Source organism: Spizellomyces punctatus, assembly GCF_000182565.1.
Source record: "Spizellomyces punctatus DAOM BR117 chromosome Unknown supercont1.7, whole genome shotgun sequence".
Classification (NCBI taxonomy): domain Eukaryota; kingdom Fungi; phylum Chytridiomycota; class Chytridiomycetes; order Spizellomycetales; family Spizellomycetaceae; genus Spizellomyces; species Spizellomyces punctatus.
The window spans coordinates 72354-90305 of record NW_015971543.1 but is presented as its reverse complement, the minus strand read 5'-3'; the positions used below and the strand labels follow the sequence as shown (position 1 = coordinate 90305).

The following is a 17952-nucleotide window of genomic DNA, read 5'->3' as shown; positions in this document are numbered from 1 at the left end:
TTTGTAAATCAATTTGCAAAAGACCCACTTCCAAACATCATCATCAATCGCATCCAAAAGCATCAACAAGAATGTTTGAACGTTCATTGAAATGCAATAAAACAAACAGCCCTTCCAATACTTGATGGATCATCCAATGCTGACATAACAAAGATACCAAATTTGGTTAGATTGCGCAACACGCGTTCCGATGAGCGATCGCAAGCATTTTTGGAACACTTGCATTTTGACAGTTGCGACAAGGAACTCAAAGGGTATGATGTGCACATACACACAATGAAAAAAGAAAGTAGAATCATAGACGGAGCGTAATAGAATGGGTTTCAATTGGTTTTTGCGTAAAATGTACTGTCGGGTGATTTTTTTATTGTTGGGGTTTTTTAAAGTGGTTCTTTTGTTTACGTTGCGGCACTGTCTCAACTAGCAACGAGAGAGAGACAGAGCAAGCTGTCAAAGGTTTTTTTTTCGGGCTGTCAAGTTAACCCTAGGGTTAGAGACAGTGCAATGGCGTCTGGTGATGAGAGTGGAAGTGATCCAAGTAGTTTTGTGGTAAGAACCCAATGAAAAAAAACAAATGGTCCTTACACACTTTAAGAACATGACCCACCATTCCTTGTGTTGTGGTGCTCGTCACTCACTATGCGCTCGATCCATTTTACAACTGCTCTTTCGTTTCACTGTTAGGGTATTTTAGATGATGTGGAACGAAACCCCGAGCAACACCTCTACGTTCAACCATCAGTCACATTCTACACCTCATCCAATGGCGACCATGTCCAATCCATCAGTAAGTTTTTCCAGTCCATTCCCAACGTCTATTCATATTCAACGTGGATACCAAAAAATCGTTATGATAGATGTGACAGCTTCGGATAACGACAATGCAGATTTGACTTTGCTCCAGTTTGCCGCAGAGTTTGATTTAACGGGGTTGTGTATCGCGGAACAGGAGGATATTGATCAGTTTGAAAGGCTTTTTACGATACCCGGGACGTTTGAAGATATTGAACTGGTTGAAAATCGGCAATTTATAGAGTCTATTGATTTGGATCAATTGTTGTTTCCCGACCCCGAGGATGTGGTCGGTTTTTGTTGAAAAGTGTAGTATGTTTTTTGTTTCTGCTTGCTTAATGGTTTTGGTGGGTATAGGTGACGGCTGCGCTACAAGTTCCTCTACCAGATTCGCTTTTGCATAATGCGGGTGCGAGGGGATTGTACGAGCGGTTGACGAGAGGGAGTATGGTAAGTCCACTTTTTTTTTTTTCCTTGTTTATCGTTATCGAACATTTCATATCTGTGATAGATCCAGATGAGTGATACCTCTATGGATTATACGGCAATGGGGTCGGGTATGGGTGTAGGTTTCTAGGTGCTTTTGTGATGGGTTTCGTTCCGTGTTGCTTATCTCACTGTTTTATACGAGAAAGCCAGTGTCTGTTGGGACGGTATCAGGAACAAGTTTGCCACCGTCGGCAATGCCGACGATGCATGAGCATCACCACCTTGTTGCGCACCAACTCGTTGGCCAGGGGATACCCCTTCATCCATCTGTTATCGGTGCATATGCAGGTGGACACCCAGTAAGTCAGTCCCTCAAACTCCATTACCCAATTCAGTGCTTTTTTTATATCCGTATTCCATGTAGGTCTCAAATGCCGAATACTGCTTCCAACCCGCCATGATGTGGAACCCCTACGGACAAGGACACATGTTTACCAGTATACCACCACCAATCCCACCCCCCACGACACAGTCAATTTCTCATATCTCATATCCACAGCCCATGATCGAGGCGACTAGTACTGGAGGTCAAAGTTCGTCCATCCCGGTCTCAAAACCCCCACAACAACCACAGAGAGCCATAAAAACCCCCAAACCAACCAAGAAACGAAACATCCGCAAAAAAGTTAAATTCCTTGAACCCACTGACGGACTCTTCCAGTTACTGCTAACCGTGGCATCCCACCACCCCTCTCATTCCCTCGAATACATTGACAGTGGGTTGAGGGGGATTGCCAAGGGGTTATTGGGTTTAGGTGTAAAAGAGGAGGATTTGGAGAGGATTGTTGAAGAGTGTCAGAGGGATGTTGAGAGGAGGTATAGGGAGGTGGGTGTTGAGGAAGTGGGTGAGGATGAGGTCGAGAAGAGACAGAGGAGGGAGGGAAAGAGACCTGTTTGATGATGGATTTGGCTGTACCCGTAATGGTTAATAAGTACTGGTACATATGGAAAAGAGATGGCCCTCTTTGATGCTGGATACGCTAAATGAGCGTCGACTTGACAGCGATGAATTAACCTCTACTGTACCCGTCATGGTTGATAAAATTCTGGTAGAGACGGAAAAGAGACAGACGAATTCGATGCTGGATATGCTAAATGTGCGTCGAACTGCATTAACAAAGATTAATGAACTTATCTGTACCCGTAATATTCAAAAACCACTGGTAGATTTACGTTATTTGCTCGTCTTGTAAGTAATTACGAAAACCGATTCGAAAGAGAGACGATCCCAAAAACCCTGAAAGGAATATTAACCCATCGGGGATTTTTTAGAGATACAGGACATGATGAAGAACTAGAGGTTTAGACAAATCATACATACAGATTTCAACCCCAAAACAAAATGGCACCAACAAAAAAAGTAATCCAACTCCTCGCAAACATCCTAGACCTCTCCCACCCAACCCTGCAACAACAATCCACGAGCAAATCCGGAATATTCGACCAAAAACCTCAACCAAAACCAAAACGCCCAACAGATTTACCAAAGATTATTGTTCCCCGTAAGCGAGAAACATGTTCACCAGGAGCTTTGGAAGGGGTATTGAATTCTGGGGTTGAGTATGTACGGCTTTTTCGGGTGTGTCGGGGTGAGCAGGTTGGTGAGGCTTGTGTTGGGGGTGTCAAAAAGGCTGAAGAGGGTGTAGAGCAACTCGTAAAAGTACGTTTACGAAAAACTCGTTTATTGAAAAAAAAACATGGATTTTAATAAAACCTCCATGTTAAACAACGTAGGAAATCGACCAAACAAAACAAGACATTCAAAAAACTTTTTCAGAATCCGTTTCGTATTGCACAAAAGATCTCGTTACATACCTCCATACCCGATTATCCCATCTCCAAGCCCTTCATGAACGAGATCTCGCGAGAGTGAGGCGAGCATGCCGGGGACAATTGGCAGATATGGTCGCACGAGTCGTATCAGATGCAAAGGTATCGTAACTTTCCATTGAACATTTGGGTATCGGATGTTACGATGAACATTTTTTGAAATAGAAACATCGCGAGACAGCCAACATTGTCCTTCAAAACCGTCATGAACTACAATTGGAATCTATTCAGGAACATATATTTGATATGAAGCGACAGGCACGGAGGAGGGCGGATGTGATTAGCAAGTTACGAAGTCAAGTTGCGAGAGCGCATATTGCGTTGAAGAAGCATGGGATTTACGAAAATGAGGTCGGTTTTTTGAGTATTATTCCGTTTTTTCTTAGATTGTTTGTGTACAATCATAACTTATTCTACTCACACACATAACCCATCTTACAATAAAAATACAGGTCTCACAAAACATTACAGACGACCGAATCCGAACCGAAGACCTCCTAACCTCCCTCCAAACCTCCCTCCACGAAAAAGAACAAACAATCAAATCCCTAACAGAACGTCTAACAGAGCTAGACCAACAAGCCGAAAAAAAGCGATCTACATCCGCCAATGCCACACGAAAAAGTTCGCGGAGATCTTCTGTTAAGCAGGGGAGTGGAGGGGCCAGACGACCTACTCAGAGAGTTTATGGAGATCATCGAAAGAGTATATTGGAAAAGGATCGGAAAATGAGTGTGGAGTGGAAATCGGGTGTGGAGGATGGGTTGAGTTCTCCTACACTTCCATCTGTGGCGTACCAACAAGTACATTCTCACCCCCAACAACCACAACCACAGCAACAGCAAGATCAGCAAGATCAACAAGATCAACAACAACAGCAAGACCCACCCGCCCTAAAAGAAACAACAATAGCCCTCCTAAACTCTCTAACAACACTGTACGAAACCCGCCTCGAAGACATCCAAACCACCCATAACACAACCCTAACCACCCTCCAAACCAACCTTACCACAAAAATAGAGGAATACCGTCTCGCATGCCAAGAAGCCCAAGCTGCCCTCGCAGATCCGATTGTAAAGGGGTGTATACGAGGGGGGTTGAAGACTGTTTCGCCGTTTGTGAGGGGGTTGTTTCCACGGGGTGTGAGAGAGGGGTTTAGAGAAGTCGGTGTTCAGTGTAATTTGGATCCGTTTTCGGGGGGTGGGGAGGGGAGTGGGTAGCAGTTGGTTTTTTTTTTAGATTGTAGGTTTTTGTTTTTGGGTAGATGTCATAGGAAAGGCTTTGATATTTAGTTTGTAGGGTGAGTTACTGCGTACGGCCTTCTAACGCCTCATTATAAATAAAAGATGCACATGATAAACCGCCCCACTAAAAACCTTTCAACAGCATGGATGGTGCATAATATACATGGCACGCAAAGAGACGCTAAGGGGCATAAATGCATACGCGAATAAAAAAACCATAACTTGCGAGTTTCAACGATGACAACAAGTATTATTCATATTAACTGATCGTTGATAGCTAACTATCCGATTTCCTGCTGCTCTAGCTGATAGAATGCAGTTAGCAAACACTCCAGCTCGCAAGGCCGGGAAAACCACACACCTCCGAAGATTGCATTATAGCATGTTCTTTCTCTGTGCTCACGGGACCTGTTTCGCCGTTTTTGCCAGTATAGAGCATTTCTCTCTCTTTCCTGACTTTCGCCATCCTTTCCTCGTAAACAGTCCGGATTTTAAGCGCCATGTCCGGAAAATCTGTCACAATGTCCTCAAAATCCGTGCGATGCAAACGGTATGCGACGGTATCCGTAAATGCTTTGATGGTAGCCGTACGAGGAACTTGACCAAGCAAAGCAACTTCACCGAAAAAAGCCCCGTCTGAAAGGACGCCGATCCGCTGGGATGCAACGATAATCTCTGTAATGCATTTTTAGTGTGAATATTAAAATGCTCGTTCATCTAAAAAGCAGGGCCTACCTACGCACCCCGAGAGAATGAAATACATTTCATTACCCGGCTTTACTCCCATTATGAAGGTTACGTAAAGCTATTAGGGAATAGTCTGGGCAGCATTACAAGTGGCATCTTACCCGTCCTTGTTCGAATATAGTGTCGCCTTTCACATAATATCTCGCATTGAGAGCATCGGCAATGCGGCCAAGAAAGTTATCATCGCGTCCGTCACCGACCTTACGGGAAAGAAAGTCCACTTTGGCGATGAGGTCACTGCAATTGTGGATTGTAACTTCCTGTAGAAGATCAACTTTGGGTATTAGCAAATTGGCCTCGCGTTACGGTGAAGCCAAAACGCTGAAAATTACTTGCCTGTCTCAAACTGTCGCTCAATTCCTCCAAGATTCCAATCTCATCAAAATATTTTCCTCGATACTTGAGCTGGAAGAAATGCCGCACTTTTGTTTGGAGTGATCTGCTCAGATTTCGATAGGTCATGTACTCATTTACTTCTTCTATTTTCTGCTTAAACATCCTGCCCGAAGAGTCGAGACCAGAGCTTACGGATGAGACGTGACCAATGACCGTACCGTACAGAGCAGCACCCGTGAAAATAGTCATGATGGTTACGGTACGCTCAAGAAGTGCAACAGGGCTTTGAAATAGAAGAATGTTATTAAGGTCGATAACACTGAAGATGACGGCCCTTACTTACTTGTAACTCGTCTGTAGTCCACCTACTGTTGCTACTGCAGTGTAAAATGCCCAAGCGTACTGCTCTATAACCGATTTCGAAAAGACAGACGTATCCCCAAAGCTAACATAATTTGTAGCCGCACCCATCAAAAACAGGGCACATGCGTAGAGATGTACGACAATGCCAAGCAACCCTAAAAACAGAATGAGTGCAACAAAGCTCTCTCCAACACCCAAGGCGGTCTGGATCCATCGACTCAACCCGGTATAAAGGGGGTTGGTGAGCAAAATGTAACCGAGGTGATAGAGTCGAAGAAGACGAATCAAGCCATAGTAGGATGCGCTCGGGTCGTTTTGAAGAACGAGGTACCAGGGCAATGCAGTGAGGATATCCAAAGGGAATTGGGTGCGAGCGTAGCGCAACAAGGATTCGCGGGCAGAGAGTAGTTGGCCGTCTTCAGTGTGAAGAGAAAATATATGAACCACGATATCGAGAGAACACAGTATGGTGTATACGAGAGAAGATGCCCCCGCTATATGCTGTGATTTTGGAAAGGAGACAAAGATGGGTACGGCAATCATCGCAGCCCTACCACAAGAGATCAATGTTGACAAGGTTTCCCAAAGAGAGTGAAACGCCAAGTCTTTGTGCACTTACAGATATATAACTAAGTGACAGGATAAAAATGAGATGATATCGACGGTCAATGTATGTACAGATTTTTACTCACTTGACATGAGCACTCCCCACACTGCCCGAAACTGGGATCGTGGGTGTATAAAGAAGGCTGGATTCATAGTTGGGACTTGGATTATCATTGCATTAAAATCCGCTGACGAGTACGGTGCTTTGAACTCATTATATTTAGGAGCGGCAAAATATCTGATATACCACCTCCATAGGCGTCCTGAGTTTGTAAGGAGGGACAAATCGTGTGTGATGTATTTTGCGGTTGACGACAAAATATCCTGTGCGTTTGGTTTGACATCGGTATCTCGTGCGATTCGTTGGGCTTCAATGTCGTCTTTGATGGGATCCACCAATGATTCTACACAAGATTGTCAGCCCACGCCAACCAAAGTATTAATCATGTGGATTATACCTTTTAGAATGCTGCCTGTTGGATGATCTTTGCGCGAATCACCCTCTGCATTTCGAAGACTACTGGGTTTGGGTCCAATTCGTGTGTCGTCCAACTGAAACCGTGGTTCTGAGGAACATGATGAACTTTTGGCCGATATAGAACTGGGATGCTTGGGAAGCTTTGGATTTGAGCTTGACAACCCGCTACTCGTTGACTCTTTGCGCTGTCTTGATCGACGCATGGTGCGGTAATATCCACTCAGACTAAAACCGGATGATGTGCCTGGCAAGGAATCTTTGCTGCCCTCGTGGATTCTGTCGCAAGTAAATTCCTCAGGGGCAATTTTGTGCTGGGTTAAAGCCCTCTCCACGGCTTGATCGACAATTACTGGAAAAGGACACTCCCCTTGGGCAGCTCCACTGTGAAATGACAATCGATCATAATTGCGACTCCTTCGTCGACTCGGCGGAATACTTGTCTCGCGTTCGTCGAACGAACTTCTGCGACGCGGAACGCAAAAGTTTTTTTCTTGCGCATGCGCTTCCACTTGGGCTAATAGATCTTGTATCTCACCCTGAATCGTTGACAAGTGCTCGTTTAATCCTCGTAATTGTCGAAGACACTCATCAAGCGGCTTTAGCTGCGAGGTCATCTCATCAGACACAATAAGGATATATGCACAGTTTATAGTTATGATGTAAGTTGAAGCCAGCGAAGGGCTCTGCTCGATCTCGTGGACTTGCGGACCATTATAGCCAAGCGCTCCCGCAACACGGTTTTGTCATGATATCTCTGGTATTTTGATATTACATAAGCAACTCCGCGCCAAAGCAAATATGGACTGTCCAGCAAGGCTGAGTTCGCGACGATATGGCTAATGTACGAGAGGAGAATAGGGTAAACGAGTGGTTTTGCGACTTTGGTAGTGACTTGATACCACCCATGGAACACCGATCGCGGACCATCTCTGGTTATCCTTAATGGCGGCTTGTTGATCCCAAAGAATTTTGCCCTGAAATTAAAGCGTGTCCATTGTCAGATCTTAGCTTTTACCTGATGCTACACCGTCTCCCGAAAAGATTCATTTGTGACCTAAATTCAAAATGACTTACACCAACCTGGACGAAGACCGCGAAGCTCACACAAGTAGTGACTCAATAAAGTCACCCAATCACGCCGAGCATTTCCTGATTCGTCAACCACGGCGACCCTCACACACTGCGTCTGAATACTCGAACTCGACGGGAAGCCACGCATCTCTCACACGGCGCCCAAGGCATGGCAAAATCTCACGCAGGAGTTCTCTTGCTGGTAGCGACATAGGAAAAAGGCCCAGAGCCTCGGTTGGAGTACGAAAATTGAATGCCGGTTATGGTGCAACCTGGACGGAGCGTCACTCTCAATATCGTTCCACAGATAAGGATAACAGCACACTAGAATCGATACTGTACCGTCCAGGATTAACATTCACTCGGCACATTGATCGAAAATCGACTAACCGAACATCCACCAACAAAGCATCTTCGACACATGGCTCAAATGAATCCATTTCTACGACTGACGATACTCGACCATCGGCAAAGGAGTGGTGGAAAATGGCGCTAGAGAGAATCGGTGCTTCTGTAAGAGCACTTCGAGCATTTCAGATTCGCAAAGCCCCGCTTGCTGAAGGGATTGGCGCCCGGAAGGCTTTGGAAAGTGGGCAGTCTAGTCTGGTACGATGCGGATTACACTTCATTTTAAAAGCATGCCACTAAAGGAAATTCACCATAGATGGCTTCCAAAGTTGGTTTCAAGATGTCCACCTACCGGAGACGACCAGATAACGCGCATCTGCACCTCAGTCCGACCCTCCTGGCAGCATTAGCTAAAACCGCTGACCCAGACTCATTGACGACTTCAGATATCGATAATCTATTTCATCTTACTAGTCTTGTGCCTGTATTTGCCAAATACGATGAAGGCATAAGAAGAGCACTGGCAAGAGTGATTACATATGAAGTGTTTGAGGCAGGGAGAGTAGTAGTGAGGCAGGTAAGGCTCTGCTTGTCTGACTGCTGGTCGTTCCAAATGGTCAAGGACGTTTATCCCTTCCTTTTGCCTCACTTAGGGTCATGAGGCGCAGAATTTCTATCATATACTTTCTGGAGAGGTGGAGGTAACAAAGAAAGTAGAAGATCGGGTCATTGTCATCAGTGTGCTGAAAGGGTAAGCCCGGTTTTCCGATCAGACGCATGTTATAAGCAAGAGTTCGTCCTCACCACAACGACATCTATCAGAGGCGACAGTTTTGGTGAAACTTCTCTTCTCCGCAATCATCGACGAAGTGCGACCGTCACTACACTCACCACACCCACAGCCTTCCTACGAGTAGCAAAGTCCGATTTTAATGAGATTCTTCAGCATGAAACACAAGCGGATGTTGACGCCAAAATCGCGCTCATTGGTAGTATACCGCTGTTTGCATGTTTGGCTCCAAGTGCTATCAGGCATTTAGCGGTGGTGAGTCGGACGAGATCGCTTGCTAGCAACGAGGTTATTGTTGCCGAAGGTGAAGTACCAGGCTTTTTATTTATTATTAGGTAGGAAGAGTGTATGCCGTTTATTGAAGATGCAAACCTGTTGCTGAGAGAATTCCTTTACAGAGAAGGCGCATGCCGGGTGGTAAAAGCTGTCAAATTCAATAGAATGTCTGATATACATGGACGGATTCGAATACGACCTTACATTCCCCCGCCTCCGCCAATTAGGCAGAAGACCGCTCACAGTCTCATAGTACATTCGACGGCGGGTAGTCGGATGCATTCGCGCGGAATGGCGGTAGAGAGAGGCACGTCCGGGTACCTGATTCTTCCTCCCATTGCCTCTAGCTCAACGGAGACGTCAAAGGCCAAGGAAATGGGACATGACCAACACAACCCTCCAGTTCCACTTCCTGCTCTCCCTTCATCAAAGAATCTTGTCAGTACAGGACCATCTTCAAAGTTCACTACTCTTTTACTAAGTGCAACAACTCTTACCACCGGCGCCTGTATCGGTGCAACCTCAGCTATTCTCAGTCACTGTACTGGCCCTCATCTACGCTTCCTACCGCCAACAGCGTCACCACGGTCTTCGTTCTCTCTCATAACATCTCGCCCAACGCGTGTTCTTCTCCTCTCCCGACCGGACTTTGCACGACTGTGTACCACTGAAATGGCGGAAATGATTGGAAAGGATGAAAAGGAATGGCAAGCTACCTTGAGTCCAGAAGCGCTAGCAGATGCGTGGAAGGTAGGGTACGCTTGGAAACGGTACAAGAAAAGAGTTTTTGACGATGCTGAGGAACGTGTAGAGGAGGAAAAGCAGAGAAAGCTTTGGACTATTAGTTAGCCATCAAACGTAGAGTAGTTTCGTTTGGCTAGACTGTTCATAGCTAAACAGATGCCAGCCAGCGTGGATAGATTAGAAAGATAAGCTTCAGACTGTGGCTCCACAGCAGTCTTCCTTCCATGTGAAATTTTAGACCCAGGAAGCACAATTGTTCAAGACGTCGCAAAGGACACATTGAAATACTCATTAACAAGATACCAAATGTTTGTTATCCAAAACACATTAGACAAACAGCGATCATTATCAAGAGAGATCACCAGCCCTTGCCGCCTTTTGTGCCTCCTCAACCCTCTCATTCTCCGCTCCCTTTTTTGTCTTGGCACTTGCACCAGAATGCTGGACAGCCTCGTGTGCGAAAAAGTGCTGGGCCCAACCAGCCAGCGCAGCCCCAATAAAATCGCCCAACCAGTACACCCAATGATTATTCCAGTGTCCAGACAGAAGGGCGGGACCAAATGCACGGGCGGGGTTGAAGGCACCTCCGGACACGGAACCGCCAATGAGGCCCTATGACACATGAATGAGTACAAAGTCGGTGCTTTGAGCAGATGTTGAGATACGGAGCGACTTACGAGGAATCCAAGTGTAAAGCCGATGGCAAACGGAGCAAACCCAGCTTTGGTGGTACCAGAAGTGGTGTAAATGGTCAAGTAGCGCCCAACCGACTTGTCATCTGCTTGTGCGGCTGCGGATCCCCCTGCGCCCTTTGCCTTGACCTTGACTTCGTTCGATGTATCAACTAAATAAACGAAAAGAGAGTGCAGTAGCTTCATTAGCTAGCCAGTCAAAACGGTCAAAAAAGATGGAATAACATGACCAGACCAGTATCAAAAGCCGTTGCAAAAATCACGTAAACGAGGATAAACGTCAAGATCACTTCCATGAAAAACGCTTGAGCCAAATGCGCGCTCGAGTCAATGTCGACCACAACAGAGGCCGGGATGCTGCTATATCCAGGGTGAGGGCCCGGGAAGACAATAAGAAGTGCCACAACCGAAAAGATGGACGCGAACAGCTGGATTGAAATAAACGCAAGACCTAAATGAGAAAAAAGAACAGAGTTTAAACATAAAGAGGAATACGGTTTTGGTCTATCACAGTGATCACTCTAGGCTTAACTTGGGGTTTCCCCACTAACCTTTCCGCAATGAAACCTTTCCAGTCACCATAGTCGCAAATGTTACAGCAGGGTTGAAATGGGCACCAGACACATCCGCAAAAGAGTAAATCAAAGCAATACTGCAAAAAGCGGTTGCGACAGCTCCGAGCGTTAGATTTTCAGGTTGTTCTTGTCGGCCATTGTTCACTGCCACGGCTTCAACAATGAAAAGGAAGAGAAATGTGCAGAGGCCTTCACCAAAGACTGCACGGAGAAGCTGGGGTCGGCAACAAAAAAGTTTTACATTCCAGTCGAAGGTGGCAAAATACCGACTAATTTCTGGGTTTACTTACCACCCGCCTCTTCTCTGTCATTGCCCATGAGAATTCCCTCCAGTCCTGTTGGAATTCTTTAATCCACTCCAGAGGATTCCAGCTGAACTTGCCGGGTGCATCATTCAAATCATCAAAAGGTGCGATTTCGTCGTCGTCTGGGGCCACGGAGGTTAATCCCCGACGCTCAATGTCAACGGCATAATCCGTCGTCGGGGAGGAAATCTTTTGGAGTTCCGTCATTGAGGATTAGAGCTTCCCTATCGCACTTCTATTAGCTTTGCTTTAGTAAGTGTGAGGTTTAATAGAGGAATCTCGTCGTATTCCACAGATCGCTATGCTTATATAATTCCAACGACTGATTATCTCATCATAACAAATCTCCGATTTCGAGATGTGCACAGATATCGAAAGTCAAGGAAATAGAAATTCAAACGGAGCATACAAAAATTATCCACAAAATACACAAAAAAAAAACAAAAAGTCCAATGCATGGAACCTTCCCTTCCCCTTCACAGATTGCGCGTGAAAGAAAAACAAAAGCCAACGAATCCCATATCTAGAACTAATCTATCTCTATGTACACTACCTTGCATTGGCATAGACCTTCATGCCGCTGGTCCACTCGGACCTGAATAGGTTTCAATCAACATTTGTCTAAACTTTTCCATCTCAGCGGATCGCTTATTTTGCAATGTCGTCGGAGAAATATCACCCGTATTTGCAGCAGCTTGGGAGAAGGTCACTGCACTTTGATCTGGTAGCAACGAGCTCATGGATTTGGAGTGGCGGAGCGTGCGGTCGGCTGTTGCATAACCAGATACTGGAGGTGTGGTTTGAGGAGGAGGGGTGTAAGGATCGATGGCCGTTTTGAGGGCTTTACCGACTTTACGGACATATTTGGTGAAATGTGACCCGGAAGCATTGGGTAGCTGAGGCGACGATGCGCTACGTTCTCGTTGGAAAGAGGGAGTGCCCGGAGGACTCGGATAGACGGTTGCAGTGCGGGTGTTCATGGACACACCAGGTATGGGGGCCGGTGATGTGTAATTCCTCTCAAGAGGATCCTGCTCCTCAAACACCGAAAAAACGTCCGATCGTTTTCGTGAGCCTTGTCCTCGGAATACCCCAGTCACTGTTTGCGCCCTTTGCGCCGTTCCGTAAGTGTTACTGCCGAGCGAGACGTTGTCATTTATGTAAGATTCTGCATACTGGGTTTTCCCCTTCAATTGCAGCTCCCTGAGAACATTGTTGATGGGTACGGTCTTGATTCTCGCAGATGTGCTGACCAACTGAGGTCCTGTAATGGAACTTGGAGCAGTCTTCAATCTTTCCGGAGCGGAATGTACTGGTGTAACAAACGACGTCACGTTGGTCGGATCTCCCCACGTTCTACCAAGTGTCGATGGCCGTCCTGCGGGCCTCGGTGACAAGTCCATAACACCCATACGGGAAAGGCGGGGATGGAGATACTGGGGTGGGAAGGTGCGTGGCGGTGGGGGAATGTGGAGGGTGAGGGGTGTGAGGCGTTTTGAGTCATTGTTTGCGGTCGGTGCGAGTTGAATCGGCGCCCATTGCGGTGCGGAAGGGATCGAAAGGGATGAGTAACAAATGCTGGATCGTCTCACCGGCGGGACAGGAATAGGGCTGCCCTGACTTGCCGGTGATGATGTTAGATAGGAGGGCAGTGCTGGGGCTACGCTAGCACGTCCAGCAATTTCTTCCGTGCCTCTAGATGAGGTCGATGTTCCCAAGTGACCATCGGTTGCTGTTGGTGGAATAATTCGCCGTGGTGGTGGCTGCAAGGAAGACTTTTGCTCAACAACAGGGGAACTTGGGTCGTCCTCTGTCAGCTGAGATGCAGTATCATCCCCATCCTCATTCACCTCGACGACTTCCCCTAAACTACCAAATTCACCCGTCTGCCTTGGTCCAACAGAATACGGCACCAAAACAGCCAATCCTGCGGCTGCGTTCGACTGCCGTATTTTATGCATCTCGCGAAGTCGTTCCTTGACTTTGGGATCGTCAACTTGCATCAGTAGGGACTGCATATACTTGGGCCGACCCATGGGTAAGTGAAATTTTTTCACCGTCACTGGCACACTATCGGCAGGCTTGGCATCCTTATTCCAATTGTCAAAAGATGTTGCGAGCGATACATCGGCTTTTGGTGAAGGAAAAGGTTCGGATGTAAGTTCTTCATACTCTTCTTGTATCTGTACCAGTAGATCCGCGACATCTGCTTTTGTGTTCTTGACTGGTTCGTAAATGTATGAGTGCTTGGAAGAGTGCCACTGTAGAGATGAGCTGGACCGAGAGGTGCGAACGGTTAACGAAACCCGTTGCGCAGACTTTGCATCAACATCTTGCTTTGCATTGCCATCCGCCTTGCCCCAGGCGTCCTGCGTCTCCATGCATTCATTTCCATCCTCGTCCACCGCAACAGGGGATTCTCTTGTCTCTGACATTTCTGCAGCTACAGACAGAGCTGGGGAACTAGACTCGGAAGTCGCTGGCCGAGAAAGAGTAGTAACTCTCAGCAATTCCAGTTCTTTCTCCAGCTGCTGTAAATGGCCCTTTGTATCGATAAGTAGACTCGAGGTCTCTGCTCCATCCATTTCTTGTGACGTGGCCACATACGCTGGTACACTCCGAGAGGATGAGGCTGTCTCGCCATGATTGGCTGCCGCACTCCCATTCTCATTTTCATCTTTTGGCAGATTGTCATTTTGTCCTCCAGATCCGAAGGTGGGAGACATCCAGACACGTTCAACTTCGTCTTCCACCTGCATATCTTTCCGAATTTCATACGAGTCGTCTAGGGACAATTGTAATTCTTCTAATCTTCGCTGCTTTTCGGCAAGGTTCTTCATGTTTTGGACCGACTCGGCAAATTCGCTTGCGTACAGGCTTTTCTTTCGTTCGATCTCGAGTGACCTTGCCGTGTCCGCGATACGAGGGGACGCTTCGCCCCCGTTCGTAACAGCAGGAGACGCCAGCTGTGCATCCGAAGGCTTTGCAGGAGTCCTACTTTGCCATGCAGTTAGCAGTTCTCTTTCCACTTGCATCATTTCGTCCTCCGTCATGATGGGTGTTGTGTCTTCTTGCAAGGCATACGCTTCAGCATCGTACATTGAAGGTCCAGTGCTGCGGTTAGTTCGAGAATACAAGTCGTGATCGTGATCGGTTAAGCGGGTATGGACAGTTGCGGCCATTGCCCAACTGGATGACAAGGGCAGGTTTCTTGAGTTCCGCCCGATTGTTAGGATAACTGCTTTCGCCAATTCCCCGGAAACTCAAATGTCCGGGCTGCGAACGTGCAAAGGTGACGGGAAGGGCGGTGGAACGAGCACCCCGCTGCCTTTTTCTCACGCTCTTTGTTCAAGCATACACGAGCCCTATGCACGCAAAGTGGGCAAGGGGCATGTTGAGATACTCAACAACTTTGACCTGAAACACGGGGGTACAACGGCATTGGCGCCCACCACATTTGAAACGCAAAGGGGGGACCGCCATTTTTGTTATAAACAAAAGGCTCACGTCAGCAAATAAACACACTTGCTGGCAGAATACTTGGTCGCAATAGTGTGCAGGTGGTAGAAAATGTCACTAGGGACAGATTCTCCCTCCAACCCACTACAGCCGGTTCTAATTTACAATTAGCCAGCCTGTCCAACCCTTCATAACCTATCCTGCAAACGAGTCCCACCCCTATCCTAACTCGCTACAGGTTCCAGCCTGGGTTGAACTGGGGTACAGTACGTGCAAAGCAGCAAGGGCGTTCTCCGTTGTTCTCGTTCATGTGGAGAAAAATATTTCGAATGTTCCTTGCCGCATTAACGTCTCGATTCCAGTGAGTCAAACATAAGTCGTTGCAGACCTGGCAAAACACACAAATTCAACTTCACTTTTGTGAAACCGAATTCATGACGGCCCAACGTACCTTGACCTGCCAGTGTCGAGTGCTTTTCGGCAATTCACCATCGCAATGTGAACACGTTATGGACGTTCTGAATTCGTCAATCATTCGAACCCGGTGTCTCCTTTTTAACTCTTTGGCCATCCTAGCGAGGGGTGTCGAAGGTCCGCCTTTGGAGTTGTGTCTGAACTTTGCATCGCCCAGCGCCACAACCGTGCGTCTGTCATTCTTGGTAATTCTTCTTACGATCGTAGCCCAGACTTTCTGCTTGCCAATGTAAGTGTGCAACTTTTGACGGGTGAACCGCCGCGCTCCGTAAAAGTCGACCAAGGTTAACAGATGCTGCTGCACATATTGACAGTGTTGTCGAAAGTTCTCAATATCTGGAGTGCGTGGTGTGGGACATTGCGTTACGATCGACTGGACTGCTGGGTTGTTCTTTAACCATCGGTTTCTAGTCTTCTGACTTGCCACCATGCCCGTGAGTGAGTAAAATTCCTTTCTGGACATCCTCACAACATTTTCGTTCCCATCAACAGCTGTAAAGATGTCAATCCTACCGGGATCCACACCGACGATGGATACGCCGTCTTCCAAATTCATTGCTCCATATTTTCCGTCATCGTCGAAGCCATAGTAATTGTGACTCTGTCGCCGCCGAACGTAACGTTTCTGGTAATAGTAACTGCAAGCGACTCCGTCGGTCGAGACGCCGTATGCAAATGACTTGTTGCTCGTCTCGGCAATATCGGGGAACAGGGTTTTCCAATAAACGAGAGCGTTTGTCCGGAATTCAGCTGCGGGTACATCCTTCCTGGTGAATAGATCCACTCTCAGGCACAGTTTGTAAAGTGCATTGGTATCGAGACGGATGTGGCGAATCCCGTAAGTGGTAATTGGGACCATGGAGAAATTCCTCTCTCCGTGCTTGGCAAAATACCTTTGAAACTTCCACATCAAAGGAAAGTATGTCCACCAATGGTCAAATGACACCTCTTTGGTGATGTCAACGTCATATGTCATCAAGCATGCCTTTAAGTAAAGAGAATGCTCGTTCAAGTCATCTTCCTTGTTGAACAGAATTCGGATTTTATCTCGCTTGAGATCTGGGTACGTCTTCTGCATCTTCATTCGATACCACTTGAAAGCCCATTTGCGAATGTTTGTTGATACATGGTTCATGCAGTTGGTCTCGTAATCTTTGGCCATGTTTGAGATCAGCTGGCTGAGGTAGGTAACATCGTATCGAGATGTTTGACGGTACAAGGTGCGATGAATCGTTTGCAGTTGGGGGGAAGATGCTTTTGCCAAAGCAATAATCTGGAATGGTTGGTGCAGAAATTTGTTGTAACTACACTCGGGGATTTGTTGCTTCCTCTCCAAAAGGTCCAGGACGAACATGTTGAACAACCGCGTGGCTTCAGCAGCGATACAAGTCAAGGTTCTCGCAGCATGTGCGATAACAACTTGCAAAGGGGACCGTTGTCCACTTTTTACAACAGTCGAAAGAATGAAGATTTCGTCATTGGGAAGGTCGGTATCCCTCTTCCTTTTCAAAGTTGTGCGTACTTCGTTTTTCTTTCGAGGTTTGTAGAAGGAGCAAAGTTTGCTGGAAGCCCGATGATGGTCGGTGCCGTTACATGTAGGACATCCCATATCAGGATGGGTTAAAGGAGAAAATGCCGCGACCATGGCCACTATTTATGTTTGTTGTCATGAGAAAACGGGTCCAATATGTGTGGCCAGCATGAAAACGGGTCCAATATGTGTGGCCAGCATGAAAACGGGTCCAATACCTGCGGCCATGAATGATTGCAATTACTATCCCTTGCAGCCATCTGACGGCCATCTATGAGAGGAATATTCTGCAGTTTGCCACATATATGACACTCCATGACTCAATGTATCGACTCAGTTTGTGTATTGTTTGTGACATTAGTTCTTGCCAATACACTATGTGACGGTGCTGGTGTGCTTTGGATCTACAGGCGTGAACCCTAAATTCTATTTTATAAATACGCCTACGAAATGGTCGATGCGGATGACAAACAGAGATTCTTCAAAGTGCTGAGCACCTGGAAAAGTCAACCGACTGGTCCAATATTTTCTAACAACATAATGGCAGGTATAGAAAGCGCTATGAGGAACGCCGCAGAGATCTCTGATAAGAATCGCCTACCAGAATCCAATGACACTTCATTAACCTGTAAATGGAATAATGAAACGAGTGATGGAATGCATTGCAAAAAGTGAGCTGATCGAATGGCTGATCGAATCACAAATCGCTAGCGAATCATGCGACTGGAATTCAATGTAACCAAATATAGAAAGTGGTTTGTGAAAGAAAAGAAGCGAAGCGAACCGTTTCTTTCCTTCCTTC

The 17952-nt window shown here is 46.7% G+C and overlaps 6 protein-coding genes across 6 annotated transcripts; 3 read left to right on the top strand and 3 right to left on the bottom strand.

Moving 5' to 3' along the window:
- Positions 1-477: 477 nt before the first annotated feature.
- On the top strand, positions 478-2179 carry SPPG_04364 (uncharacterized protein; the record flags this gene model as incomplete). The annotated part of the gene is made up of 7 exons (XM_016752604.1): positions 478-549; positions 685-787; positions 858-1081; positions 1150-1242; positions 1304-1357; positions 1428-1580; positions 1646-2179. Exons 1-7 carry the CDS (start codon positions 505-507, stop codon positions 2177-2179), a joined length of 1206 nt encoding a protein of 401 aa, XP_016608057.1. The 5' UTR covers positions 478-504.
- Positions 2180-2577: 398 nt separating this feature from the next.
- Positions 2578-4331, top strand: SPPG_04363 (uncharacterized protein; the record flags this gene model as incomplete). The annotated part of the gene is made up of 4 exons (XM_016752603.1): positions 2578-2941; positions 3016-3213; positions 3277-3462; positions 3564-4331. Exons 1-4 carry the CDS (start codon positions 2624-2626, stop codon positions 4329-4331), a joined length of 1470 nt encoding a protein of 489 aa, XP_016608056.1. The 5' UTR covers positions 2578-2623.
- A 305-nt stretch (positions 4332-4636) lies between these two features.
- On the bottom strand, positions 4637-7499 carry SPPG_04362 (uncharacterized protein; the record flags this gene model as incomplete). The annotated part of the gene is made up of 9 exons (XM_016752602.1): positions 4637-4660; positions 4717-5030; positions 5091-5130; positions 5204-5362; positions 5439-5721; positions 5782-6351; positions 6421-6430; positions 6494-6811; positions 6866-7499. 9 exons carry the CDS (start codon positions 7497-7499, stop codon positions 4637-4639), a joined length of 2352 nt encoding a protein of 783 aa, XP_016608055.1.
- A 451-nt stretch (positions 7500-7950) lies between these two features.
- On the top strand, positions 7951-10400 carry SPPG_04361 (uncharacterized protein; the record flags this gene model as incomplete). The annotated part of the gene is made up of 5 exons (XM_016752601.1): positions 7951-8562; positions 8621-8881; positions 8958-9055; positions 9127-9429; positions 9493-10400. 5 exons carry the CDS (start codon positions 7951-7953, stop codon positions 10217-10219), a joined length of 2001 nt encoding a protein of 666 aa, XP_016608054.1. The 3' UTR covers positions 10220-10400.
- Positions 10401-10462: 62 nt separating this feature from the next.
- Positions 10463-11893, bottom strand: SPPG_04360 (uncharacterized protein; the record flags this gene model as incomplete). Its single annotated transcript, XM_016752600.1, has 5 exons — positions 10463-10726; positions 10792-10958; positions 11042-11257; positions 11358-11595; positions 11672-11893. The coding sequence occupies 5 exons, from the start codon at positions 11891-11893 to the stop codon at positions 10463-10465; spliced, it is 1107 nt and encodes a 368-aa protein (XP_016608053.1).
- A 165-nt stretch (positions 11894-12058) lies between these two features.
- SPPG_04359 (uncharacterized protein) lies at positions 12059-15038 on the bottom strand. Its single transcript, XM_016752599.1, has one exon. The coding sequence runs from the start codon at positions 14866-14868 to the stop codon at positions 12259-12261; it is 2610 nt and encodes an 869-aa protein (XP_016608052.1). The 5' UTR covers positions 14869-15038; the 3' UTR covers positions 12059-12258.
- Between the last annotated feature and the right edge of the window lie 2914 nt (positions 15039-17952).

Coding starts and splice junctions, on each gene's coding strand:
- SPPG_04359 (XM_016752599.1), bottom strand. CDS start 14,868: ATGGCCGCAACTGTCCATACCCGCTTAACCGATCACGATCACGACTTG.